The sequence below is a fragment of the Accipiter gentilis genome, chromosome 6 (assembly GCF_929443795.1).
Source record: "Accipiter gentilis chromosome 6, bAccGen1.1, whole genome shotgun sequence".
Classification (NCBI taxonomy): domain Eukaryota; kingdom Metazoa; phylum Chordata; class Aves; order Accipitriformes; family Accipitridae; genus Astur; species Astur gentilis.
The window spans coordinates 235,818-250,478 of NC_064885.1; the positions used below are offsets into that span (position 1 = coordinate 235,818).

The window sequence follows — 14,661 nt, forward strand, 5'->3', positions numbered from 1 at the left end:
CATTTCCCTGACAGCTCTTTCACAGCAGCAAAAAGCCTTAGTTTGTGGGAAAATATATATGAATTCCCATTCTTTTTAGCTGAGCTTTGTTTTGTTTTTTATGTGAAGAAAAATTAGTACTGCAAATACAAAGAATGAAATGCAAAATGGGAGTTTAATTACGCTCTCTTGTAAGTCAATGGAAGTTGCTAAAAAAATCCTACCAGATTTCTAAAGGCTCTGAAAGACATGTGTTTGGTCATATTTTAATTATGGCAGGTAAAATAATTTTCAGTTTATATTACATTCCTGCAATCAAATGTGACTTTGAAAGTTCAGTCAAATGACATTACTCAAAAGTCTATAAACTGAGAAGAAAAAAACTGGGAATCCTGAATTGTTGTCTCTTCTCACTATTGCAACTGATTTTTCTCCCTTACCCGCTAAACGAACATATATATAATCTCCTATGAAGATGCTGTGCTAACCAAACCTCATTCGATGCAAAAAGGCAAAACGCACACTGAATTTTGAAAAGTAAATTAAGCTCTTACTTAAACTGAAAATTTGAAAAAATCCAGATGTATTTAGAAATAAAACAAAAAAACACTGTATGTGTCTGACCAGAGGAAAAAATGGCTCACAGCCAACACAGCTGGGGGCCAAATTTACCCATGAAGCCAGACTTGAACAAGATGCAATGCTGAACCAAGCACAGATGTTATTTTTGTTATCTTTTTCAAGGACTGATCCTTGGTGAGGTGTAAGCTTCATGTGGTATGACATGGAATATAAGATTAACAGCAGAGCAAAAGACACACTACTGTAAATTGGTGAGCAGTGACACCCCCGGAACAATCCTCATCACCTCAGTACCTACCTACACTAACACTCCCATCTTTTAGAGGAAGAAACTTACCTCACTACCCAGTCTTTAACCAGGCTCCTTTATTTACCTCCTTTTCTATGAGTCTCTTTGTTTACAAAGGTCATTAAGCAGCCTGCATTCTAACTCCAGAAAGAGCTTACCATCCAGGCCAGGCAGAACAGTACTCCTCATGGCCAGCACCAAACCAAGCGGCGATCCAAAGAGGAAGAAATCAGACACCTCGAATTCAAATCGGCCCAGGTTTACTTCTGAGAGACTGGAATTCACAGGAGGAAAGTCTGCACCATCTTTCAACACACTTGAGTGGATGCTGAGCAAAGAAAATGCACTGATTCAACAATAATGAAGTGGGCATCCAGAGAAAAAATCCATTCCTAAAACAGAAAGCTTAGAAAGCTCTAGCAGCTGTATCTAGATCCAAGCAATATGCCTTAAACTGTAGATAGATATTGCAGTATAGCAGCCACTTATCATGATTTCTTGTGCAACTATTCAGTAAGTTTACTACCTTCAGCATGCAAGAGTTTTCTACAGTTATTCTGCAGAATACGTATTGGTAAGTTATGCAAGGACTGAACTTTACTTCCCCTACCTTTTAGCAGTACAGATGTATGTAAGCTTATTCTGAAACTTCTGCTACAAATTCTAACCAACACAAGTTCTATAAGGACAATGGCAGTAAAAGATTGCAGTCATGAAGTATGTGACATGGATACATAAAAAGGATTGTTCTCATCCATTCCCTGAGCTATGAACTAGCATTTCACTAGTTTTCAACTATTCATTACAGGTTAAAATTAGTGATGCTTATGGACAGCTTTTAATCTTTTAAGTGATTTAAACACTTTCATTTACTTTGTATGCCATACATGTATGAGGTAAATACAGATCACCTATTGCTCATTGACAGACTCACCCCTCATTCAGCTCTGCTGGAGATGAAATATAACTCCATTCAGAAGCAGAAAAGTAGCATATACACCTGCTGTCCAGTCATGAGACAGAGCAGAACATGCCTCCAGAGCATGCAGAGCGTGACTGAGAGATGCTGACCATGCTGACTTCAACCAGAGCTGTAACTGAAGGCCTCATGAGTTATCTGTACACTATACTCTGCATCAGTGGCCAAGCATGGATCAGAATCCAGAAATACTGAAGACTGGTCCTGAATCAGGCCAAGACACAAGGCCTCTCTTTCAATCTGAGAACCTAGTGACATTCTCAATTTATAAGACGATGTTATTAACCAAAACTCCAGGGACCAAGCTTAGGGCCCCTTTCGGGTAGAAATGAAGAAAGCCAAGAATTAAATCCATCAGCAGCACAGCAGTTAGGAGTTACCTCTCTATGCCAAAAGCACTTGGACAAAAGGCACAAGCTGACACACAACCACAGTGTGTAGGACAAGGACATGTCTGTGTGAAAGAGTGATCTTTGTAACCTCATTACTCACACTGACACACCACCTCTAAATTGCAGTAAATGAGCTCATGAGGAAAAAAAGTCTTCATGATCTTATGCAAGTCTCACAGACAGGAAACCAAATGCTTGGAATCTCTCTCTATGTACAGGGTGGGTCAGAGGATGACATGGTTTCATTTGATTTGTGGTCCCTGCCCCCTCCTCCCCCCCTGCTTTTTACCTTACCAAGGAATTTTTTCTGCCATCTTTAGGCTGTATTTGTCCAACTAGTCCTCAATAGCTTAACAACAGCCTACAGTTTGAGGAGTCCGAAACGTGGATGGAAGATAACACTTTTCTATTGGCTTGCTTAAGTACAGCTGCATGTAAAGCTTTCAGTTTAAATACATAGATAAACAGGAAATGAAAAAAGGCTTGGAAGAACACTGTTATCTTTGTCTTTTAATTACCCTATTATCCCCCAAGTCTGAAGTGCTTTATATAAGCCAACGCTATGCTTTAAACATAATACAGTACCCATTCTATACAAGAACCTAAAAGTGACTAACCAAAAACATCTTCACGTTTTCAATCATAGACAAGCGAAAAACAGGCGTTCTGTCTCAGAGGGAAGACGCTTTACAACATACTGATATCCAGAAAACCCAGTGGTTTGAAAAGAAAAGCAGAATAGTCAACAAAAGCAAAGTACATTCAGCCAAAGCAAGAAAACAAAATTACCTTAAACTGCTACTAACAAAACTGCCAGACTTGAAGTAAAGCACAGTGGTATGTCTGCACTATACTCAACTGTAGCAGAACTGAAACTTCAACACACAATAAAACTTCTCCCTCTGCATCATTCCCAATGACATAAAGGAAATAAGATGACTGATAGAGGAAAAAAAGCACAAAGAACTCAGGTAAGTAAAAAACCAAATAGCTTAGAACAGGAAGAAACAACGAGACAAAGGGAATGCTTATGTTCCCACCAAATCTGCGTTTTAAAGGTTTCTTAGGATCCAGGAAAACTAATTAAGTCAACTCTCCTCCCGCAACCTCCTCTTCATTTAAGCCAAATGTTTATGCAAGGTTTTTTTGTTGTTGTTGTTTTAAAGCTGACCTGAATAGGTCATAGACCAATGGGAGCAACTAAAGCAGTTATCTCACTCTTTACAGAATAATAGAAACTCTGTAAGTGAAGTCAGAGAGATCTTTAGAAAGAAAAATGTAACAAAAATTTAGAATTATAATGCATTCATCCATCTTGGTTTGTGTGGGCTGCACTGAAGAAATGGAACTACTTGCATTCCGTTTTGCATATTCAAAACTCTCACAGCTGAATAAAGATTAAATAAAAAAACTCTCCACATGTGAGTAAGTTCATATCAGACCCACTATTTCTATAGTTTTCTTTGAGAGGTATACAGGGACTTTAAGCAAACCTCCAGAAACACACCACAAACAATAAAAATCATTCTGTTGCTCTGGTACTGACAGGCTCTGTTCAATGGCAAGCCTATGTCTTTTACTCAGTCATCAAACACTAGTTACCTAGACAGGAAAGCATGATGTTGGGTTATAGTATCACAGTCATAGGTGGATGAGTCACTCTGTTTCCTAGGCAACGGCTGCCTTGGCTTCTCATCCTCCATGATTCCCGAGATGTCAATATTGCTTTTGCTCAGGCGTTTGCTGCCACCCAGACTGGAGTCCTCTGCTAAGAGGGGATTATCCTTCAGAGAACGAACAGAGTAAAAGGAAGATTTAGACAGTGACCAAAATATGACAGAGCTTATATGAAATGGCTGCATTTACACAATTGACCTCACTTTATCCAAGAAAGGGTGGAAGGGGTTAGACTTTCTTTCTGCAGTAGAAGATAAGGAAAGAGATGAAGACTATATTTCCCTCTATGATGTATAGCCTAAAAGCTGGAAGGAGAATCAGGAATTTTAGGTGGGGGGGAAGAGGAGTAACACAAAAGCTTTATCCCTCATGACTTCATCATTCTTAGAGGACTATAAAAATCATAAGGTAATCAGAAGGGGTCTTACCTGAGTGCACAAAATGCCCATTACAACATTAATGGTCTTGCTCATCATGTTCCATGGATGCGGGACCTTATTTTTTAAGAATGTGAACTTCTGCGGGATGCAAGAGGAGACCAGTGGTACCATATCTTTAAGGTACCCCTTGAAATAGGAAATAGATTTATTTATTTTTCATTTCCTCCAGCACTTCTGCAGCTTGCACCAGCATCCTCCCTGACATATCCCTATTACCCCCAGACTTTTATTCCTGCATCCATTTCAGCAGCCAACACAAATGCTGCTTTTCAAAACAAACGCCATCGGACTGAATCTGCCCATTCATGCACAAGATCTGGGTGCATGAGGCATGCAAGATCTGGTTCTTTTTAATAACTGTGTAATCCAGTTCTTTGTAAATCTCCTTCTATTCGGATCAACAAAATAAAACAGTGTGAAAATGCCTGACATCTACTTTTACAAAACTTCAAAGATACAAACATCAACAAGGCACACTGGGAGAACAGATACAGTTAAACCCCTTCTAATTGTGTAATTATTGGTTTTCATCCACATTCTACTGACTCTTACAATGCAGTACTAGAATTCATAGGATGATATGATACAACTAGCACTAGCATCTTAATAGTGTGCAGAAGATTAGTTTAGGACCAGCATGTTCACAGGCTATTATTCCTATGATTGTAAAATGAAAAAACTCAACAAGCGCATAGGAATCTCTTTCTGCATTTCATACTAACATAGCAAAATTCACATCATGCCAACTTTTATATTAAAGTTGTGCAAGATTTAGGACCTTGCTTGGCATAATACTAATATATCTACAATGTTAAAACTAGGCCTCACTTCTGGCAGTTGTTAGTGTTAATTAGTGCAGAGAACTATTTCACAGGGCCAGGTAGCATGAGGGCTCCTGTGGTGTGTTGGCAGCTGACTGCCCACACTGTTTAGTGTTCTGAAGTGATGTAAAACCAAAATAAAGTCTCCACCTAAAATATGTGTTTCCACTGAGTTCAAGTCAGAACCAGCTCTGTTCCCTACTTGTAATTTTTTATGTAACCAGTAACTTTTTTTTCAGCCTGACACTGACTCTATGTAGCTGGATTTGCCCTACAGTTTACAACCTTACATTGAAGCTCTGTTATAACATCAGTACTTTTTAGCAACTCTACATCTATTCTTCAGAACACCAGGGACCTTTCAAAGACAAAATTCCTATAACCAAATTGTTCCTGACAGAGTTTCTTACAGAGTAACCTTTTATAGGTGAATTCTCAAGAACGTAAGTGAACAACATTTCTTTATCTGCTTGTGTCTCATCATTATCCCAAACTGATTCAGCAAAGGTAATCATTTACCTCTTAGCCTTTATGATGAGTTCCCATCTCTAGCTTGTTCCCAAGCAACAGTGCCATGAAAATGCGATTTATTTATGATTTTAAACTGTAACTTGCATGCTACAAGTATATTGCCACCTTTGCCTAAAATTGCAATTTGGTGCTTTTACTATGAATAAATTTATTAGGGTGTAATATTCACGGTGGCACACAAAATGGAGGTGAATCCACATACACATAGCTGAACGGGAATTTTTAGAGATTGAACCAAAGCCCATGAAATGCAGTGATAAATCCATTGATTTAAATGGGCTGTAGGTCAAGCTCTTAAAAATCATACCATGAGTGACTTCTGAAAACCATATCAGTGCTGTCAAGGCTCTGAGTTTCATCAAAACCCTGGTGACATTTTAAGGCTCTCTTTGTTAAAATCACATGGCAGATATGTCAGCATCTCAGCTCCCATTACTTTTTAAAAAGGAATTCCTGTCAATAGACGGAGAAAAATGGGAACCTTTGAAGGTGCCAGAGCAAGAAAGCAGATAAAAGGAACTCAACATGATTAAATATTTTTGTTTATGTCTCTTGATTTCCTGGTGGTCTCAGGAAGAAGGCTGGCTCTTGGAAAGGCATAGAGTTGACAGTAACATAACACCAAACACTTCTCTTTTAGTCACACGCATGTTTCTCTACAGTATTTAAAAACTGGAAGCTAATATCTTTATCCCTGAAAGCTGGCAACAATTCACCTTTGTCCTCTAAGCTTCAGTAACAGGTTCTCCTTGCAGAGGGGGTGTTCTTCTCTTGTATCATAAGACAATCTCAGATAGGTCAAATTTTGCAAGAGTTTGACAGTCTCAGAACAACTGTGTGGGAAAAGCATCAAGCTCCCTCTTCTGCACTGCTATCATTAAGGTTAACGTAGCATACCCAGCATTTCAATTGTGCCTGTTGATTTACTGGGCACAAAGTTTCTGTCAGAGACACAGTAGAATGGTAGCTGCCTTTTTTTTCTTTTTTTTTTTTAAACTCTACAATAATAATCATCACCTAAAGCGAGTTAACAGGACATGGCATGCTATTGTAGCACTGCAGAAGAAAGCCTTCATTTTCTTTGGTCAAAATCAACACATTTTAAATTTTATTTTCTATGGGTAAAACTCAGGTCTTCCACAGCATACATGGCACACACAGTTCAATGAGGAAAGACAAAAGTAGTTTTAGAAGGACAAGGGACTAGATCTCTGTGAGACGACCCTAGGGAAGATCACTGGGAAATTGGCTAGGCATCGTACAAGACAGCAGGATTCAAAGTTGTTCTTTTCCTTGTTGCATACAACTCTCTCCCCACACTCATTTACACTTTCTCCACCACTGCTCCCTGCACCTGTCTTCTCGGACATAGCATTATGCCACTGTATTGCACCACTGAAGTGTCATTGGAACACTCTCCACAATTCCTATCAGCAAATGCCCCAAGTGAAAGTAGACTTTATCATGTCCAGTACTTTTAAGCAACTTGCAAGGAGTGTAAAATCCAACTAGACAAAACAGAGGATGTGAGAAATAGTGCAAGGCTTACAGGTGAGGACTGAGACACGACAGATCAAGAGACTTGGCCAAAGTCACACAGACAGACTATGGAAAACATGATAACTGAATCGATTTCTCTGAAGCTACAAAAAGAACAAGTTCACAGGACAGGCACTTCCCATAACCTCACTCAGTACTGGAGCACAATAGCAGCCCTGTGCACATGGGGTGAGATTTCATGTTTCGAAGAGATGTTGAAGAACCTAATCTGTCCTCCAGAACTATGCAGATGAGTTGCAAGAAAATGAAACCAAGACAGAAGCAATATATGATCTGTACGATGAACCTTCCCACACTGTTCCACCTATAGTCTTCAACAGCCAAGAGGACCTCCTGACTTCTGTGACAAGTGAATAATTAGTCTTATTCCTGAGAACAGGGAACCCAGGACTAGAGCTAGTGCCAGTTCTGGAGCTGGCTTTTAGCCCATGAACAGTCTGTTCATGTGATAGTCCCTTAGGGACTGAACTGGGACCAAATTCATTTTACACGTTACTGAACAGCCATTCAATAGGGAAAGTCTGACAATCATTTCACAGAGAGACAGAAGGTTATTTGTTGAGAAGAACTATCACTGAGAAATTAACTTTGCTAAACCATCTGGGCCTTCTCTGCATCTGAATGGTGAAAATGACATCAGATGCTAAGAGTATGTCAAAATGTCTGCACACTGTGGCGTCACAGTGAAGAGAAAGTGTTCAAATTTATAGTAGTCTGATACATTTAAGAGGGGGTGGGGTTGGAAGTCTTGTTAAAAAAATCCTGTATTCAAACCTATTAAAAAAACTTGACCCGATTTTTATCACACTTGTTTGAGCATTTAGGCTCACATTCATGACACAGTCTTTCTTGTATGCTGCAAAACAGACTAAGCCAATTTGGCATTTATATCAGCCAGATCAGGGAGTGAGATATAGTTCTGAAAAATACACTAAGCCACTTAAAAAAAAAAGACATTAGGCAACACTTTAGAAGAAGGTTGAGGTGATCAGTATAGAGACTATTCACTGCATTTTAAACAGTTAAAAAGCTTATTTTCCATTGCTACAAGCTCTTTCAACTCCCACACACGCCACAATTAAAATCTCATCTGCAGTAAAATGGTATCAATGCTGGGATTTGAATTAGTCACCCACAGGTGGCATTTATTTATCCTTGATCCATGTGAAGCAAATCTTCCACTTTCTCCATTCATCCTAATGAAGAGTTGTCTACTTCTAAATTATGAGTATTTTAGCTGTTGCAACAAAAAAGAACCATCTTCCTCTTCTAAAAGACAGTGTTCCCAGCCAAGTACAGTGATTGCTAATACAAGACTTTCATTTTCCACTTCTGATGATGGACCAAGTTCACTTCATCCTTCTGTCCTTTAATAACCCAAGGAGTGATATGATGACAATGACAACACTGGCTTTCTTTGTTAAGTATTTTGACATTTACAAACATAACTGATTTTTAAAGAACAAGAGTTACTAGTCTGGTCTGAGCAGAGTGACATTTGCTCTACTGCAGATTCTTTTATTGAACATGCAGGTAAATTTTCAAATACTGCCCTGTACAAGCACGTACACGCAACAATCATCATGATCTCAGTAATCATTCACATTTCCGCCAACACTGTAGAAGTCACTACCTATTATGGATAATACTGATATGATTTTTAGTGTATATTGGAAACTAAAATACAGAAAACAGACTACAACACACAAACCAACAAATACTCACCTGGGGCAGTAGAAGAATGCCCCATTCTAATTCCTTATATACATTGCCTCATTAAATTAACAGGCCCTCTCTCTCCAAAAGGAAGTTTCTAGTGCCTAAAACTGTGAACTATTCAGAGAATGTAATGGTCACTGCATCACCAATCTAGCTTATTATTATAGACCACTTTGAAATAAACAGAGTAAGAAGGGAACTATATAAACCTAATTAACTCTATTTTCACTATTTATAACCAGAACATAAAATGCAATGTTTGCAAGTACCTCTGTCTCATCCTTATTTCCAACTAGTTTCATTTCACAAACACCCCTGACATTTGTGAAATGGTAAAAAACTCTTATATTTCTGCATCTCAAACTCTTCCAATGAGATCCATTTCTACTGGAGACACCAAGGAAGAGGGGAACAACACAAAAAAAAAACCAGTAAAAAAAAAAAAAAGAGTCCTCCTGAATGTGATTGACAGAAGGAAGCTGAGAACAATGGCCAGAAAGACAACACAAGGAAGGAAAAGAGTACTTAGTTTTCTGAACACACAGAGTAGTAGAGAAAAAGACAAAAGGAGAAAAAGGAAAAGATGGAGAGAGGAATGGGAAGAGAAGCTCTCTGGTATCAGAAAAGACACAAATAAAGGAAAGTTGAAATTATAAGAGCAGGGAAGTCAAAAGAACCTGTACTCCCTCAAGGCTGATCCCCACTCTCAGGTTCATCAGCAGCCCTTTTACAACCAACCCCATTGTAGGACTGGGATCCAGGAGGACCATTTCTCCATTTACTTTGCTTGCAATGCACTGTCCTCAGTGCTAGTACTAACAAAGGCTGGCTGCTGAGAATCCAGAGCCATGTTATTAATGGTGAGTAATTCTCTTTCCTGAAGGCATTTAGAAGATGTCTATTTGCTCATGAGTATTCCCATCACACAGAGCTCTCAAATGAACCATGCAGGGTGGTATCACTGGGCCCATTTTTGAGGAGAGAGGTAACTAAAGAGTCATGGGATGAGACAATTTGGCCAGGGTCATAAAACCATCAAAGAATGGAGTGTGGGCACTTCACTCAGTGTTAGTTCTAATACACCACACACCCTCTCCATATCCACTTGAGTCTGAAGTACATAAGATTAGTTGAACTTCAGTTTTATTTCTTAAGTGTTGAACACAATAATGAAGCTTACATGCTAGCATTACTTTAAAAAATTGTGCTTGTACTATCATGAAATCTTTCCTGGATCAGAGAATTAATCCTCCCTCCTCTCAAAATGTAGCACTCATTTAGACCCTGTTATGCTCAGTGGTACATTCACAGATCCTCAGGTGACTTGCATTCCTTATCAGGAAGGAAGCATTCTTTCACCAGTCACTAAAACTTATTCACGAACACATTTTAATGCTAGACTACCCCCAGGCAGCAGCATAAGGCATTCTGGTCCCTATGTGAACAAATAAAAAGATTATAAAAAGAAAGATAAAAGACTTTGGCAAAACCGGGAGCCTACCAGAGATTACTGAGAGGACCTGTTTTCATCTACAGTTAGGGATACAATAAAGGGCACTTGGTAACCCTACTTTGCAGATTTACAGGTAAAGCCTTTACATGCGATTTCTGTATATCACAACACTGAAGCTGCAGACTTAATTTTCACACAGCAATTTCTTGATAAATGAGCAAAATCCTGTGCTATCATGGCAATTTACCAAATCTTTAAATTTTCTCTGGTTTATATGGAGCTGATTTCCTTCAGGGAATGAATCTATAGGGTTTCAGCTGTGTGGATTTTTTCTCTTCACCTGGATGCTGCTGATGCTTCCTCTCCTGCTACTGTTCCGACTCTCGTCAGCTGTATTAGAATTATAGCAGATGGCATCAAAGCCCAAAATTCCTCCAATGCAGTCACCAATGAGACACACCTGAGAAAATAAAAAGATTTTTGGGGGAGATGTAGCAAGTGTTTTAAAAGAAACAAAAAGCATCACAGCACTGCAGAGGAGTTGCTGTCTTATTTTACAGCCTTGTTCCTGGTTTTTTTACACCTTGGTTTCTATTGCAGCTGAAAATGTGTAGCTGCCTTCTCCCACTTCCTTTTATCTCCAGCCATATACCCTATGCCAAAAATATCTGTCCCAGGGATTATTTTGACCAGCTGGGAGTCCTGCCAAATAGGCTCAAATTCTTCTAGCTGCTTGCAGCCAGATTCCAGCTCAAACAGTCCAGATCACCAGACAACCGGTCTCACAAAGATTTCAAGCCACTTAACATGTCCTTCAGAGTCATACAAGGAAGAGGATCTCAACAGATTAAAACCAGATTGGTACTCCCCTGTCAGGACAAGGGAATGGAACTTTTACATGAGGTGTTAAGCAGAGAGATTCACTCTTGCTTCACATTTAATATAAACATACAAACTACCTTCAAAGTATGGACCTGGGAATTAAAATACAGAGAGTACTAAAATTTGGAATGCAATAGCTGGAGTAATTTTAAGGCACACTAGAATCTACCTCACAAGCCAATTTCCACTGAACACCTCCCTATCCCACAGGAGACAATTCTTTCTCTCCGTCTCCCCTGCCTGTGTCTGAGGATGAGTAATAGCTGTATTACATTTCTCCTTGGTAACAGTCCCCACAGTTCCACAGGTTCCAGTAACCCTTTCTCTCCAATTCTAAAACTCAGGCAAACATCTAGTCTGTCGTTCCCAATTCCAATTAGTTTAACAGAAGACATTACCTCTCCTTACAAACCTTAACTTGCTTTTAGCCTTAATTCAGCTTGGCTACAACACTAAACTACAAATTTTGGATAACAGGATGTTGTGCATGATTTCTTCAAAGGAAGCATGTTAGGAAAAGCGAGCGCTTCAAGTTGCAGGTAGGGAAAAACCTCAAAATTCCCTTAGTGCATCTCCATATAACACACACTCTTAATTGAGTACATTTCTTGGGATAAAACATTTTAAAAAATAAAATACCAAAATACATTAAGGTTAACATCTGTCCTAAGACAATTCTTGTTCTAAAGTTGTATACAATTGAACAGCATGCTGATTTAGTCTCTGATTTTCAAATTCCTATGCTACACAATGAAGTCCACAAAGAACTGAAAATTATATGATACAGGTAACCTTAATAAAATTAACAGCACGTTTTGTGGGGGATTACATAGTACCTCCTTCAATTTACCATTCCATTTCTAATCCTCATTATTATTGGCATTAAGGTAATGGAGTTAACTTGTTCCAGATACTGTATAAAACAAAAAAGGCAATCTCTGATCTAATGAACTTGCAATATAAATGGATAGAAGAGACCAAAATATGAAAGGAAAGATACACACGGTGTAGGGGTCAGGTTATATGGTATTTATTTTAAAAGTACAGAACTTATTCAGAGGTAGAGTTGAGATTTTTATCTAAGGATCAAAGCAAAGCACTGTAGACACCACAGAGAAGTCACTTCCATTTTAACAATGCTGGTAATTGTTGATGGTGAAAATTCTGTGGAGCATATAGAGGTCATGCAGACTTTTTAACAAGAAAGATTAATATACATGGTTTGTAAAACACAAAGAGACTTCTTCGTAGCTTTGTCAAAGAAAAAAACCCCTTAATTTCTATTGAGAGAATTGTTTTCACAATTATTTCTGTAACTGGTATAATTCTTCTTTACATAATCTCACCTTTCATAATTTTCTGTCACCGCAGTTGGGCTGCTTTTATGCTTCAAGCAAGAATAGTTCACTATGGATTTTAAAACTGGCTTAAAACCAAATTTTAGTCTAAAAATACCGATATGCCACAGCATAATCTTATTACTGCTATGGAAAAAAATTTGTTTGTGCAATAAAACACATGCTTTCCATCGAAGATTGCACTGTACCCTATATTAAATGTCTTTTTTTTTTCTTTTTCGAAGTCTGTAGGTCACTGTACTTTAAGGAAGTGCACGTTTCCAGCTATGTAGAGAGCCTCATCACAAAACAATTTCAGTAGCTCACACAGGGTAGCAGTCTCATATTTATTCTATGTGAAGCACGAAAGTACTGTTTTTTGTAGTCTAAAGATGGAGAAGCAGGAAGAGTAACTGTGACACATCAGCCAGAAGAAGTGTGCAGGTGACTTCACTGGGGAGTGGGTCACACCAGAAAAATTATGTGACTTTTCCCAAAGTTACACAGAAAATCTGCAACACTTGTCTTCTAAGTTTCTTTACTGTCAATTGTTTTATTACTACTGTGATGGAGGCAAAAAAGAAATAGCAATAGTTAAATGTTGGATTCCATATGCTCTTAGTCAGATGTCCCAACTTTTGTATCAGCTATAGCGGGTGTGTGAGGAACTCGGTAACATAGATTATTTGTCTTGAGCTGGCATGGTTGTTCACTGCTTAGCATACCACACTTACCGCACAGTTAAGGCTCTTACACATTACCAGTGTTTGTAGCAATTCTTATTAAGAGCTTAGGAGTCAAAATGCTTGTGGGAGAAGGTATAGTATCATCTACCAACTGAGTAAGTCCATGTTAGATACTGCACAGGATTCCAGAAGTGTCTTTCTCATGCTGGGTACTGAGAAGACATTTTGCATAGGTAATCCCATGCTAAAATTCATTCATTTTATTTGCAATATTGTCCCACACTCATAACTCAAAACCATCAACACAATGGGTTAAAAAGAAACAGCCTTGCTCCAAAGGAATTTTAATTTGATGTAAGAGAAAATAGTCCTACCTGTCCATTAAAACCAGCCCCATCTGTAGATTTGAGAAATTCATTGTAAACTTGATTGGCTCTACTGATCACCATGGCAACTGCATCCTGGTACTGAGGGGATGAAACAGCCAGCAAGGGCAAGGCAGCCAGTGGGATGTGGTCTTCACTGCTGCTGAGACAGCTCTCATCATAGCTGTAGGGATTTAGGCTAGAGAAGGACACGCTGTCGTCAGGAAAAATGCAAGAGGCAGCACACAGCATTAGAGAATGAACAGTTAATTATTAACAGAAATGGGTTGGGCTATTGCAGTTCACAATGAGAAAATACAGGAAGGATCATTTTCTCACAGAATTCAACTGCTTAAAAAAATCAAGGAGTTACTGCTTTATGTGAATGAGATCACGCTGGAAGGCATTTCTGTAGTTAAACATACTTGGTGCAATTTTTCCACATACAAGTAGACATAATGTAGAAGAACAAAGAGATTTTTCCATTTCAGCTTTTTTTTTTTTCCATATAACAACTTAGTACATCAAACAACGGGATTCAATCATCACAATGGAATATTGTTTCCTAGAACACACGTGTGACAGATGTATTGTTCAAAAGCATATAAACCCATTTTTCCCAGTGTCCCATCCTTTCAGAAAGATGGAACAAAGCTGCACACATTCTGAAGTCATACGTAAATGTTTGCATAGTAACATTTTGCAAAAAGGAGGTGACTAAACTGAAAACACAAGCTTAAATTTGATAGGATGTCAGCTTTACTTTAGCTTGGATGTGCACCCTGCAAGTTTCTCAGTAAATCTGCCGATCGTGTCTTGACTGATTTTTATTGATGAGTGGGGAAAACAACTTACAGGGTGCCAAAGATGCAAGACACACTGGCGTGTGCCAGATTCTCTTACAGTAAGTTGACTGTCCTTTTGGGAATAAAGGAAAGTCAGAAGTATTTTGGATAATTCAGCTCATCC

At 38.7% G+C, this 14,661-nt stretch overlaps 1 protein-coding gene across 7 annotated transcripts in view; it reads right to left on the bottom strand.

Moving 5' to 3' along the window:
- PITPNM3 (PITPNM family member 3) overlaps positions 1-14,661 on the bottom strand; it is a 137,106-nt gene that overhangs the window by 30,654 nt on the left and 91,791 nt on the right. For 5 of the 7 annotated variants that reach the window (XM_049803079.1, XM_049803080.1, XM_049803081.1 and 2 more), the window contains 4 exons: positions 13,702-13,891; positions 10,763-10,882; positions 3,824-4,005; positions 1,009-1,196 (listed from right to left, as the gene is read on the bottom strand). In XM_049803079.1, coding sequence (XP_049659036.1) covers positions 1,009-1,196; positions 3,824-4,005; positions 10,763-10,882; positions 13,702-13,891 — 680 coding nt within the window. The remainder of the gene's footprint in view (positions 1-1,008; positions 1,197-3,823; positions 4,006-10,762; positions 10,883-13,701; positions 13,892-14,661) is intronic. The other 2 variants (XM_049803085.1, XM_049803083.1) reach the window with 1 other exon arrangement.